At 39.5% G+C, this 14,852-nt stretch overlaps 1 protein-coding gene across 2 annotated transcripts in view; it reads left to right on the plus strand.

Moving 5' to 3' along the window:
• The window catches only part of ABCD3 (ATP binding cassette subfamily D member 3), a 51,571-nt gene that overhangs the window by 18,762 nt on the left and 17,957 nt on the right, over nucleotides 1-14,852 (plus strand). The window contains exons 2-8 of one of the 2 annotated variants that reach the window (XM_056867663.1): nucleotides 3,362-3,392; nucleotides 5,754-5,852; nucleotides 6,735-6,823; nucleotides 7,640-7,709; nucleotides 10,784-10,881; nucleotides 11,051-11,174; nucleotides 12,440-12,496. In XM_056867663.1, the coding sequence (XP_056723641.1) occupies nucleotides 3,362-3,392; nucleotides 5,754-5,852; nucleotides 6,735-6,823; nucleotides 7,640-7,709; nucleotides 10,784-10,881; nucleotides 11,051-11,174; nucleotides 12,440-12,496 (568 nt within the window). Of the gene's footprint in view, nucleotides 1-3,361; nucleotides 3,393-5,753; nucleotides 5,853-6,734; nucleotides 6,824-7,639; nucleotides 7,710-8,995; nucleotides 9,066-10,783; nucleotides 10,882-11,050; nucleotides 11,175-12,439; nucleotides 12,497-14,852 lie in introns of both variants that reach the window. The other variant, XM_056867662.1, reaches the window with a different exon arrangement.

The raw sequence follows: 14,852 nt of genomic DNA on the forward strand, positions 1-14,852 counted from the left end.
AAACCCAAGTAATAATAAGGAAAAAGAATGTCCAGACCAGCCCTTAGCAGTGCTATTTAATAGTGCATCATTGAGGCCTATAAACCCACTAAGATCTCAGTCGGCATTACTACTCACTCAGTGCGAAGTGCCGCTATGACTGCAGCCTTTAACAAATTTTGATGGAAGAGATTTGTAAAGCTGCAACTTGGTCCAATATCTCCACATTCATAAGGCATTACCGGATCAATACCGATGCCTCAGCAGATGCAGCATTTGGTTGGATGTAGAGTACTGCCAAACTTAATTGATGCAGAGGAAGAGGATTCAGTTCCCATCCATTAGATATACAGCTCTTGGACATCCCAGTGCTTCAATATGCCCTTCCTTCAGAGTGAGAATGGAACCATGTTTACTCACCGAAAGTGTTCTCCTACTCTGAGGTAGAAGGGCATCATGCCCACCTGGAAATGATGGCTATGCATTCAGATCCTGGGTGGATACAGGTCCTACACAAGATTAATGACAGCACTGACTACATGTTCAAAGTTTTTTCTTCACTATTACCTATCTTGAATCTAGAGTTTCTTACTCTAATACCTTAAGTAATTGCTTTTTGAGGCATGTTTCCATTTATTGTTTTTTCTCTGTATGCATTCTACCCCTGTCTCTGTGTTTGTAGCTTGGTTAAGGTAAACTGGAAGCTGAGGTCATTCCCACAGGGAGATAGGAAGTAGAATGTCAGATCCTTCCTCCCCCAGCGATGGATGGGAATAACCCAGCACTTCAAGATGCCCTTCTACCTCATAGTAGAAGGAACCCTCTCGGTGAGTAAACATGGTTTTGTTTTCCCCAGATCTTTGCATGTCTACATGTGCTCTGCTTCCCACACATCCCTGCTTTCTCTGACATTTTTGTTTATGTGACGGCCATACCATTGATAAGGGTTTTTCATTATATTCCCTGCAGGTATTGTGTATGCCAATGGAGGTTTGATTGATAGGTGTTTTCTAGAAAATATTGACTCTAAAGGCTTTCCAGAAAAGTTTCTCATGTCCTAAAGAAAGTATGATCTGATTTAGCATGTAAAGGGAAAAATAATTCATATTTGGCTTAATCATTATATCCAAGTAATTTCAAAGTTTTATGTAGAAATTGGTTTTTTTTAATACTAGTTCTAAAAACATAAGAATGACAAAGCATATACTTCTACTTCGTTTAAAATGAATAGAATAACAAAGGGCACTGAAAATTGTTGATGTGCTATTTTTAGTGCACCCAAAGAACAGTACATGATATGCTGCAGATGTGGTTGTCCACTTATTCAACAGAATTTAACACTCTTCTACAGAGATCACAGTAGCACCAGTTTCACTGTCGTGCTCTGTTATGTCACTTGGATTACTTGTTTCATCAGTTGCTGTGTGTTAGTTCCATATCAGATTAAAGTATCTGTTTCACTATTGAAGAGGAGACATATAAACAAGAAATTTAGCTTTGGTTTTGATTTGATCAGTGCAGCCAACCAGGTAAACTCATAACTCCATTTTAAAAATCTGAATTGTGGTTTTATTCACATTTCTTTTCATTTAAAGGTAAAGGTCCCCTGTGCAAGCACTGGGTCATTCCTGACCCATGGGGTGACATCACATCCTGACATTTACTAGGCAGACTTTGTTTACAGGGTGGTTTGCCAATGCCTTCCCCAGTCATCTTCCCTTTACCCCCAGCAAGCTGGATACTCATTTTACCGACCTCGGAAGGATGGAAGGCTGAGTCAACCTTGAGCCGGCTACCTGAAACCAACTTCCGTCAAATCAGTAAAACATGTATTCACTCTTACCCAATTTCTCGGGATAATAAGCTGGAGAACATTAATTACAAATTTGAAAGTGCCAGCCTAGCCTAATATTGTAAGGGCAATGGCATCCATCCATTGTTGTTCATTTTTATGGACAGAAAATTTTCCATAGGGGGGAAAAACAATGAAAAGTTTTCAGTTTGGTCAATTTTCCACTTCACATATTGGGACCAGAGACTGGTTAATTTTCTGATTTCAAAGGTGCTTGGAAGGATTTGGTCCTGGAGACCAGCTTGCTCATTTGTTGATCGTTCACTGGAAGAAGCAACCTATTTAGATTTTCTCTCTGTGTGTCCCATATCTTTATGATGGAGGGGGACAACAGATTGGGTTGCAGCGATGGAGATCTCTGGGCAGGAATGGCTCAAGTGAGAGGAGATGGTAGAGAGAGAAGTGTTTTGAGGGCAATTAATTAATAGACATCAAACCCACAGATCATTTATTTATCTGGGAGTGAGCTAAGATTCCAGATATTATTGGCGAAGGCTTTCAGTGTTACTCCTCTGAAGATGCCTGCCACAGCTGCTGGCGAAATGTCAGGAAAGAAAATACCAAGACCACGGTCACACAGCCCGGATAACCTACAAGAACCAAGTCCAGATATTGTTCTAGAATTTAGGTCCAAAAACTTACTAACAAGTCATGACTTATTACAGTGCAGTAGTTCTTAACCTGGACATCAGGAAGGGAGATGTTTCTTTGCAAGCTTCATTGAGAAATATGTGGTATATTATTTCACAATATTGGCAAAAGCCATTTGTCCCCCACCCCCGATGTTGAATGTTTTGTTTTCAGTTACTTGCTTTGAAAATAAAAGTTCTAATCCAGAGAAAATTAACCCTGAAAATGTCACTTTGAAATCAGTAGGGTTCTTCTGACTTAATTTGAGCCCCACTAGTTTCATTGAGTCTTAAACAACCAATTTTTCTGGTTGTACTTGTGAAACTTCTCATAAATGGGTAATGAAAATTCTGGTTTTGGCTAGAGAATTAAATTAAATTTTGTCTTCATAAATATGAAAAGGTAGCATTCTGGATTTGATCCAGCAAATACTATTTATATGTACAGCCTGTTGAAATGGGATGTGATTTCAACAACAGCTAGGTGCAGCACTCTCGATTAGGACTCAAATTTCTTATTTTACCTTTAACCATGGGAAACTATAGAAAGCTCTGCTTTTATTCTTCAACAAAGCTAGGAAGGGTTTTGGAATGTTGTGTGGTTTATTGTCATTTCAGTTAAGACTATAGCAAAAACAAGAAATGTAATCCTAGTAAACATTATAATATCAGGTGAGCATTTCTGAATACTTTGTTTTAAACCTTACATTGTGACAATGGGAGAAAAATAAGCAATTCCACACATTGTGGCAAACTGTCGCTTGAAAAATATCTTGTATTATATTTGCTCTGGCTAATTAGGGGGCAAAAAAGCTTCAGAATTTTGCTCTTATAATTTGGTATAGTTTGAAGAACTGCTGTTCAGGATTTTAAAAAAACCTAAACTGTCTTCTCTTTTCAGAAAGAAAAGTGGAAGAACATCTAGCAATGAGGTGAGTTGGGTGTGTGTGTTAAGTGCAGTCAAATGGCTTCCAACTTATGGCGACTCTATGAATTAATGACCTCCAAAACATCTTATTGTTAATAGCCTTGCTCAGGCCTTGCAAACTGAGGGCCATGGCTTCCTTGATTCAGTCAATTGATCTGATGTTGGGTCTTCCTCTTTTCCCTCTGCCTTTAACTTTTCCTGGCATTATTGCCTTTTTCAGTGAGTCTTGTCTTCTCATTATGTGACCACAGTACGATAGCCCCAGTTTGGTCATTTGACCTTTTAGGGAGCGTTCTGACTTGATTTGATCTAGAACCCACTTACTTGTCTTGTTGGCGATCCATGGGATCCATAAAACTCTCTTCCAACACCACATTTCAAAGGAAGCAATGTTCTTCCTGTCAGCTTTTTTCATTGTCCAACTTGCACACTCATAACTAGTAATGGGGAATACTAAGGTATGAATTACCTTGATCTTGGTTGCCAGTGACACATCCTTACACTTAAGAATCTTTTCTAGCTCCTTCATGGCTGCCTTCCCTGTCTGATTCGCCTTCTGATTTCTTGGTTGCAGTCTTGAAAATCTTGAACAATTTCTGTTTCTTCATTGTCATCCTTAAAGTTGTATAATTCCCCAGTAGCCATTACTTTTGTAGTCTTGATGTTCAGCTGTAATCCTGCCTTAGCACTTTCTGCTTTGACCTTCATCATGAGTCATTTCCAGTCTTCACTATTATGTGCAAGTAATGTGGTGTCATCTGCATATCAAAAATTGTTAATGTTCCTTCCACCAATATTCACCTACATCTAAATTACTCATTGTTTATAGTTTAAATACAGAGCATATAGATGCTAATCCAGCCATCTGATCTAGCAGAGGCAACCCAACCACATATTTCTGAAAGTGGAATCTGTAAAGATATTTTGTATTGAGGCTTCTGAAAATGCCTCTGAAAAATTTAACCCTCAGAATGAGGAAACACATTTTGTTGAATCAAGACAGTGCTGGGCACTGGGAATAAGGTTTGAACCCTAAATGCTGGCCAGAAGCCTCACTTGTACCAGAGCCTACAGTGAAGTGAGGCCCTGTGCAGCTCAATAGCAGGGTCCATATTAGCTTTCTAAGCTCAGGAAGAGATGGAGAGATGACTGGAATTGAGACTGGAATTGAGACTTTTGTGGAACAAGAGAACTTTTCATGTTAGAAGTTAGTATAGAGGAGCACAGAGGGGCTTTGTAGCTGCAGGACCATCTAAGAAGACTGTAATAGTACTGCAAAAATTTAATAAAAGCCGTTGCAGATTTATTCCCATATAAGCTTATTTTTTATATAAGGGCTTCGACTGGAGTAACTCTGCATGGTATTGCTTGCCTCTAGAATGGCGCTCTTCCATTTAATATCACTTTAAAACATACTATACTGCGGTTTCTTGTTCGCATTTGTACAGGAGCCATTGTGCTCTCATACCCATTAAAATATTGTTAAAGGCTAATTTTCTCCCATCTACCAATTATTTATTTATCAGAACATTTCTATGCTGTTTTCCCCTCAAAGGGATGCAGTGTGGTTTATAGAAATATCCCAAATAACCAGTTTAAACAGTGCAGTTAAATAAACAAAACAACAAGAATAAACACATTGTGGGTGGGTTTTGATTCACTGGGCTAGCTACTGGAAGCCCCAGCCTGGGTTTTCTCCCAAGGGCTTGTTTTTGGCTACTTCCAGTCCAATTCCAGGCTTCAGTACCTGCAGGCAGAGGAGAAAACAAATTCAGCCCAGATGGTATCCAACTGCTGCTAGACTTAGCAAGATCTTCCAAATTTCTTCCTCTCCCACAAATGTGGGGTTTGTATGTGTGTATGCACTGTATGTTCTTGCTTGAAATAGCAAATGCTTTTAAAGCATTTGTTGACAGCCTTTACCAAGAGGTTTTAAAAAGATGAGATATACACAGCAGTTATACTTTCAATAGGATATTGAAAACAGGATGTTTAAATGGGTGTTGATGGCCAAATTGAACAACATTCACTTTTTAAATAGAGGAAATAGCTGTTGTAGGAGGAAGATCAAAATCAGAACAGCAGAGAGGAACCCTTCCTTTTACCCTTCCATTCGATCTACTGATAGAAAGGCTGCAGCTAACTTCTTGAAGTAGAGCTGTTTCCAGCTAAATAATATGCTTTATTTTATTTACTTATTAATTGCATTTTTATTCCATCCTTCCTCAGTGGAGCTCACAACAGCATGCATAATTTCAGCTCTGTTGAGCCTAGGAAACACATAAGTGTAAATGGTGTAAACATTCTAGCAGACTAGGACAGTAGAAAGTAAAAAATTATATTGTGTAATTTTTGTCCTGTGCAGAAAGAAGTCAAGAAAGAGCGAGCAATGGTAGACAGAGTTTTTGTTGGAAGAATATGTCGCATCCTGAAAATAATGGTCCCTAGAACATTTTGTAAAGAGGTAAGCTTCTAAAATGAAGAAATATCAGCCTTTCAAATTATGTTGCTCTTTGCTGTCATCTCATTTATGAAAATCATATTTCTTGCCACTGCCACTTTTATCAAATAGCTTCTTTCCCATTCCTTAACCTTCAGTAAGGATAAATTGTTTTAATTTATGTAGGTAGCCTGAAATTCACTCAGAATAATGATACATTATGGAAACATTGTCAGTATTAGAAAGCACAGAGTGGATATGGATGTTGCAGCTTCTAGTGGTTTTGTCTTCTAGCTTTTTTTGTCTAGTTTAGATTAAGCGTCTCTTTTTAGCTGTTCGTTTAATCTCACCAGCAGCCAACATTTACAAGCATGCATGGAAGAAGTCTACTTCAATATTAAATTCAATTATAAGCTATGCAACCACTTCAGTGAAGATTAACTAAACTACCTGTTTATCTACATACTGAGATAAGACAATATTTGAATTTATTTGAATTGAATAAAGGGAGATACTGTCTTAGAAAAAGACACTCCATCCAACTGATTCTGCCGAGGAGTTACATTGCTATTGCACAGCACCCTGAGGGTCATTGACTCAGCCCTGTCCCATAGCACCTATGCAGACTTGTACTCAATTAAAATGCTGAATGGAATGAACGGGATTTTTTTTTTAGTATGGGGCATGGCTTCCTGGCATTGTCCCAGTGGTTTAGAGAGGATGGAGTTGTAGTTGGCAAGTGGAGGTAGTGTCTGCAGCATGCTAAAGGAGCAGGAAGGACAGGACAGGAAATCTGTTCTTGAAATATAATGGTAATTATTTTATGATTCAGTGAAGGCCCTTATGTTTCTGTAGAACATGTTTAGGAGTAGTAATCTCTAAACTCTGTCCTCTCATATCACTTAGACAGGTTATTTGATACTAATTGCCCTGACACTGATACTTCGCACATACTGTGACATTTGGATGATTCAAAATGGAACAGTTATTGAGAGGTAAGTGTAATTTATTTCATTTTCCACCATTGATCTGTGTTGAATATTGTATTTTGTGATGCAATACCTGAAGACAAAGATTGCAAAAAATGAATACTGTTTGGTTTAGATTCAAAAAAGGCAATGTAGCTACATCGGTCATGAGTTGAAGCTGGATGCAAGTAAACAAAAACAGTGCAGATGGAACACCCATCATCAAATATATTTTATTTCTAAGGAATGTACTTTCTAAATGCAATGAATTCTTGTGAGCAGGAATGATATCCAGGTAATTTGTCTGTGATGTTGGTGGTATTTTTAAATGAGAGATCCTGTTGAAGTTTTTAGTTTATTTGGTAGCTTCTAATTAGGTTTTTTTTTAAAAAAATTAAAAACTAGTACATTTTGGATCACTGTTCCAGTAAGCCTACAGTATTGCTATGTTTTTGGTTTGGATCCAGACAAAATTTTCTTCTATCTGTGGAAAAGAACCTGCCTCCTACTGCATCCCACTGATCTTGCCAAAAGGTGGCTTCTGGGGAGCAGGGGACCCTCAAGAACGGCATGAGGGGTAAACTGGGGGCCTGCAGCAGGAAGAGCATATGGAAGGAAATTACACTACCTCTTCCATTAGCAGAAAACCTAGTCTGGATCAAACCCCATATGTAAAAACAATATCTTATACAAAATACCAACTGACTGTATTCTTCTTATCCTACACATTTTCTCCTCTGCTTATATTTCTCCAGTAGTAATTGCTTTTCATTTATGTACTGTACAATAATGTAATTACAGTCAGTAACAGAGGTATTGAATTATACACTTTTTTTCTTGCAGTGCGATCGTAAGCAGGGATATCTCACTATTCAAGAAATTCATGATTAAATTTATAGTTTCCATTCCACTGGTAAACAAATACTGTAAATATAAGCATGCATCTACTATACTTATGCTCGTAACTGATGCATAACTGAAGCAATTTGTTCATCTCCAGTGGTTTATGCCTTCAAAGATTTAGTTTGAACCGTTTCAACTAAATTGCACAACTTCCAGTTCTGCTCTGGCTTTCATTCTCATTTTAATTGCTTCAGAATGTTCATACAGATTTAACTGAATGGTGTGGGTGACCTTCACTTTTGCTTTCCACCTCTTCTGAAGAAAAACTTTTAGCTAGATTTCTTTGTACAAATGTTGTTGTCTAACTTCGTTTAAAGGAGCACAAAGAGAATAAATTCCATCCGTCAATTCCTATTCTATGTCTACAGTTTGTTGTGAGGGATAAACAGAGGTCAAACCTTACGGGGGACAATGTCAGCCCCCCATTCAATTTTTTTTAAGCTGTTGTCATTGTTTTTCTGTCCATCTTCCACTTTCCCCAGTTTAATATATATGCTTTTCTCTCCCACTCCCCACCTTTCTGTCTTCCCATTTTGATGTGGCCTTTTCCCATTTTGATGTGGCCTTTTCCACATTTTGATGTGGCCTTTTCCCAGTTTCCCAGTATTTGTATGAAGAATTCTAAAAGCAGTAGCCCCATATATAGTTCTCCTCTATAACACCTAGTTAATCTTACTCCATGACCTTGTATCCTTGCAACATATACTTCCCTGTCCCCACTAGCTGAAGCTAATGAAGTGGAAAGGAGGCAGGGTAATATATATAATGGGGTGGATCTCTTCTGCTAAGACCAGCACATTTCCCTGACACATGTTCCTCTTCTAGCTAAAGGTGCTTAGACGGATCTGTGGGATCTAGTTCAGTGATCACAACCCTGTAGAGTCTGAGTTGTACTAGACACCAGAGAGCAAAGGCAGATGATGACGTGACAAGGCAACAGTATTGGGTAACAGCCCCTTGTTTGTAACATGTAGCGCCTGCTTTAGGGATGGAGAACAATGTTTGGAGAACCAAAGGCTTCTAGATATAAGCAGCATCTGTAGTTTGCTATGTATAGAACTACAATGAGAATGGGGAGAAGGTGGGTGGGCTTCATTAAACTGGCTGCTACTTTGCCAGCAGATGTGAGAACACATCTGTAATGCCTATACATTGGGAAAGGGGTCCTGTTGCTTTCTTTGAACTTCTTTTTCTGTGTTTGTCTTAAATGGCTTCCCAACTGCCTCATTTTGGGAAGCATTGCTGGGTAGGCCTTGCTTCTCTTGCCACTAACATTTTGCATGTGGTGGTTTGCAGTGCTATCATTGGCCGCAGCAGGAAAGATTTCACGAGATACTTGTTCAACTTCATCGCTGCCATGCCTGCTGTAAGTGGTGCTTTTTGTTGTTGACATCCCTTTGGTAAAAATTTCAGAGGGTAGACAAGTTGGTCTGCAGTGGAACAGCTAGATTTGAGACCAATAGCACTTTAGAGACCAACCAGAGTTTTGGGATATAGGCTTTCTGCAGCTTTGATTCTCGAAAGCTTATACCCTGAAAATGTTGTTGGTCTCTAAGGTCCTACTGGACTCTACTCTAGCTGTTTGTTTGGTAAAAGTAATTCAAAATACCAGTCCCAACATTTCAGGTGAACTTTTAAAAATGTTTTAAAATAGCATTTTTTCTCTCATGTGTTTGGGGTTGTCATTGACCTCAAATGAGGTATAAAATAGGCAACAGCTTTTCCCTTACCCATGTTACTTTATCTTCTGTACAGTACAATAATATAGTTGGCTGTTCTCTGATGTTTCAGCCTTCTGCTGCCATTGGTGTCAGAGTTGGGCCCATTAGATTCAAACAGGGAAAAGGAAACTTTTCACATGCAAGATGTAGGAGTAGGGGTCCCCAATAATGGTGTCTGTGGGTGCCATGGTGCCCTCAGCACTTGCCAGATGTTTTTAGAAAATGGGCAGGGCCAGGTTTTATTTTTACCCAGCAGGACGTCTAATTAGCCATTGGAGATCTGATTGGCTGTGCAGATTTTTTAAGCAGAAGTTGTCTCCATAGTGTAAGGATCTTTACTGTGTAACTGAAGTGTGGAAGAGTTGTCCTATTATACATATACAATGCTCCATTTTGTTTTTTAAAATCTATCATGAATAATGTATTTTGTGCACATAAAGCAAGCTGGTACATAAAGCAAGAGGTATAAATGCCACAACTTGAAAAAAAATTTTTTTTTAGCAGCATCACTATTTTTCTTATGATATAGCCAGAAGTTAAAGTAGATATTTTCTATCAATTATTTTTAAATGCATACTTCCTGGAAAGTTTCAGGCTGAAGTAAAAAGTGCATCATTAAGTCTGATATCTGAGAAATCATTATAGACCTCTGACACTACTGCTGTGTTACAGATACATATCCTTAATGCTGTGCCCCCTTTCAACATTCAATTGGAGATGCGAAATAAACTTCCAGTGCAGTTTTAAACAGTCCAGTTGCATCCTTCTAAGCCCTTTGACTTTAATGGGTTAGAGGAAAGAATATCACTCTGCCTAGGATTGCATTGTTAATTGGGTTCTGTTTTACCCATATGTCAAGTTTGTAAAGTACTTCTAAAAACCTTCCCATGCTCATAAGAAGAAACATTTCTTGTTCTAAAGGTTTTGATTTTCCTTTAGTCAAGCAAAAGCAGACATGGTGCCTTTCGAGCTGTCAGAGTTAAATTGATCTGATTAGGCATGTCTTAGGATGGTTACATTGTATGAACCTGGTGGCCAGTTAAGTTCAGTGATTTAAATAGCCCTTTTATCGCCTCTTAAAATTCAACAGTAGTATGTGCCATCTTCCCCTCCATCTAAAGCATCTAAAATAATAATGTTCAAAAAGCCTTCCTCTTGAAAATGCACCCTGAAAAAGCATACAAAGTGTATTTACTTTGTGGTTTCATAATTTGGACTATGCAATGCAATCTAACCCCGAAGGGGAATTTTTTAATGCAGCTTAGATTTTGCATGCTTACTGATACAAACAAGCTTACTGATGCTTTGTGTTCTTTATTTAGCTGTTTTAGTTTGTGTCTTACTGTGTTACTGTTCTTTGTAGATTTCCCTAGTGAATAACTTTTTGAAGTATGGCCTAAATGAACTTAAGTTGTGTTTCCGTGTACGACTCACCAAGTACCTTTATGACCAGTATCTTCAGTAAGTGATTAATATTTTTACTGTTGAATAACTTAATGTTAAACTAAAATACTAACATAAATTGCAAATACCCATAAGCCATGTGCTAAGGAGTTTTTAGTACCATTTATCAGTTCTAAATTGATAATGAAGTAAAATTGTCTAAACTATTGATTTCCTGGCCTTTTAGGACTTATACTTATTACAAAATGGGAAATCTAGACAACAGAATAGCTAATCCTGATCAGCTGCTTACACAAGATGTAGAAAAATTTTGTAACAGTATAGTAGATCTGTACTCCAATCTTAGCAAGGTAAGTTTTCCTTCTCAATGATACATTTTCACATTATGTATTATTAAACATTGCTTAAAAGTGAGGAGGGATGGAGTATATTGACAGCATTGATAAAATGTAAAGCATAACTGTGTGCCTCTAAGCCTGGATTCAGGTCACCGGGCAATCTTTAATGAGCTGAGTTAGCCACATCAAAGGGGTGCTCAACCTATATGTTGGCATTTGGCATTGTATGACGAATTGGCCTTCGGTATATGCCAGCTGGGTGGGTGTGTGTTACATGCGATGGAAGATATTTCAGTTAAGTTTCTCAAAGTGCAATCCTAAACAGAGTTGCACCCTTCTAAACCTGTTTGACTTCAACAGGCTTTAGAAGGGTGTGACTCTGCTTGAGTTGTGCTGATAATCTCACAAGTGCAGTCAGTGGCTTGCAGCCTCATGTTTGTAACTTAACAGCATCTTTTCCATTTGGAGAGCACTGTACAGCCCTAAGTGTGGTTTACATTTAGGGCTGTATAGTGCTTTCCAAATGTTGCTCTCCTGTCATGACTCTGGTAGACTTCTCAGTTAAAGATCAGATTTTTTCCCTTATTGTAATTGTATATTAAGCAGGAGACATAAATAAAGGTTGACTAGGTAGAGTTATGGGCATTATTGTCTTAGTTTAATTGGTTATATAAATTAGTTTTAAAAACAGAACCAAAATATCAAATCTGTATGCAGGAGCCCCGTGGCGCAGAGTGGTAAGCTGCAGTACTGCAGTCTAAGCTCTGCTCACGACCTGAGTTCGATCCCGATGGAAGTTGGTTTCAGGTAGCTGGCTCAAGGTTGACTCAGCCTTCCATCCGAGGTTGGTAAAATGAGTACCCGGCTTGCTGGGGGTAAAGGGAAGATGACTGGGGAAGGCACTGACAAACCACCCCGTAAACAAAGTCTGCCTAGGAAACGTTGGGATGTGACGTCACCCCATGGGTCAGGAATGACCCGGTGCTTGCACAGGGGACCTTTACCTTATATGCATATTGCTATGAGATTAATGCAGTTTCTGAGTCACTTACAGTGCAATCCTGAGAGTTACTCCAGTCTAAGCCCATTCATTTCAATGGGTTTAGACTGGCATCTCTCTGCATAGGATTACACTGTCATTGTAGACTTGGGTTATACTGTTAAGGTTTAGTTGTGTTAATTGCAGAGCATAGTAGTTGGTACCCATTTAAAGTTTTTTAAATGGTATGCTATCCTTTCTTTTTCCATAACGTTTAATATGAAATCTTTTCTTACAGCCATTTTTGGATATTGTTCTCTATATCTTCAAGCTAACCAGTTCAATAGGAGCTCAGGTAAAATCATGTTTCTTTATGCCATAGAATGGTTTTGAATATGGACCCAAACTGTAGAATATGAAGGATATGTTATCAGGGAACTTTCTACAGATCTTATGTAGAGAGACACATGTAAACTAGGTATTTAAGAAACATACAAATATGCCCAATACTTTTACTATAAGCACACTGTGGAGATTCCACTAACGCTGGCTGTCCACCTTCAGCTCTTCGTCCACGTGCTACATGTCAGTATTAGGAGTCTGATCCTAAACCTTTGAACTCTACTATATGTTGCCACCACCACTTAGACAGGATATTAATTTTTAATATTTCATACCAGTATTGGATAGATGGTTCCAAGTCAGTTTACTGTATTTTTCGCTCCATAGGACGCACCTTTCCATAAGACGCACCTAGTGTTTTCCTCCTCTAAAAACTTGTCTTATGGAGGAAATGCCGGCTGGGCGCCTGTGCATCGGGATGGCAGCACAGAGCACTTTCAAGACCCCCCCACCCGGCTTCCAGGGAGTCCCTGGAAGCCCGGCGGGGGGGTGGTCTTTAAACTCCTCTTGCCTGCCTGCCTAGGCAGCGCAGAGCAGTTTAACCTCCCCCCCCCCGCGCGCGCTTCCCGGTCCCGAGGCTCAGCTGTTGGGCGGGTCCCGCCCCTCTCCTGGCCAAGCCCCTCTCCCGGCCAAGCCCCGGCCCCCTCTGAATGCACCTGGCACGCCGCCGCCACCAGGGAGAAGCTGGGGACGGGTGCCTCCGCGCCGAGCCCCCCCCTCTCCCAGCCACGCCCCGGCTGCTCGCGCTGGGTGCGGCTGCTGCTCCTGCCGCCCAGGCCTGTCGCCCCTTCTCCTCTACTGCGCTCCTCCGGGGATCCCGGTAAGTGGGGGTTTTCCCTTCCCTCTCCGGGAACCCCCGGGAGGGTGGGAACCGTGGAGGGGGCGGGGTTTAGTCCCAAGGCCCAGCTAGCCATCGGGGAGGGGAACGCCGGCTCGCGTCGTTCTGGCGCGCCCAGCCGGCTGGCGGGAGGGGTGGGGGTCCGCACATTCGCTCCATAAGACGCACCGACATTTCCCCTCACTTTTGAGGAGGAAAAAGTGAGTCTTATGGAGCGAAAAATACAGTATATCTTTTCTTTAAAAACATAAGTTACGTATGCATGAGACAAATGAGGCTTCCTCTCCCCCGCCTCCCCTTTGCTTCAGGCCTTTAAGGTAGAGTGACTGAGCAACCAACTCTTGAGTAAGTTCTTTCTAGGACTTTCATCTCTGACCAGATACCAGATTTATATGAGTTTTATTTACTAAGCATACATATATTTGGTAAAGACCTATAGACAGATGGAATAGCATAGAATGCTAGAAAAAAATTTAAAATACGGTTGCTAGCTAGATATGTTTACAGTGTATAAATGTCTCGCCCCCTTGAGCGGGGGATCAAGGATTCATGTTCTCCACCCTGCCACTATGCATGTTTTTTTATATAAATTTTTTATTGCTTTTTATAATTAAACACAAAAAAAATAAAAAGATACAAAACAAAAATAAAATCATAATTCAATACAGAAACAAAGTATACAGAGCACTATTACATCCGTTGCTAATACATTGTTTACTATCCTTTGTAAAATACATAGTGCCCAAACCTCCACCACCCACCTTTGTGCCCTCCACCCTTGGACTTCCGGAGCGGTGTTATGACAGTATATAATAATCTAGTATTATAATCATTTATTAAAAAACGCATTACTCTATAATTCATTATAGCTGTAAAATCCATTTTTGCCAATTTATCCCAATATGCAGTAGCCTTTGACCATATTTTTTTAAATTCATCCATATCTTTACCATGTAAAGAATCTGTAATTTTGGCCATCTGCATATACATCCATAGCTTTTCTCTCCACTCTTTAATTGAAGGTTTATTTATTTGTTTCCAATTCTTAGCTATTATAATTCTGGCTGCAGCAAAACTATATTGGCATATGACTCTATCACCTTTATCTAAATTCTTTTTAGGAATACCCAATAAACAAAAGGCAGGATCTTTTTTTATTTTTGAATTAATCAAATTATTAGTTTCCTTTAAAACTAATCTCCAAAATCTCTTAATTTTTTTACAAAACCACCAAACATGCACAAATGTACCTACATCCGTTCCGCACTTCCAACAAAGACCCTCATCCTCTTTTTTCATTTTACTTAGTAATACTGGGGTTATATACCATTTATAGAACATCTATAGAACATCTATTAGAGCCCCGTGGCGCAGAGTGGTAAAGCTGCAGTACTGCAGTCGAAGCTCTGCTCACGACCTGAGTTCAATCCCAGCGGAAGTTGGTTTCAGGTAGCCGGCTCAAGGTTGACTC

Source organism: Euleptes europaea, chromosome 2 (assembly GCF_029931775.1).
Source record: "Euleptes europaea isolate rEulEur1 chromosome 2, rEulEur1.hap1, whole genome shotgun sequence".
Taxonomy (NCBI): Eukaryota; Metazoa; Chordata; class Lepidosauria; order Squamata; family Sphaerodactylidae; genus Euleptes; species Euleptes europaea.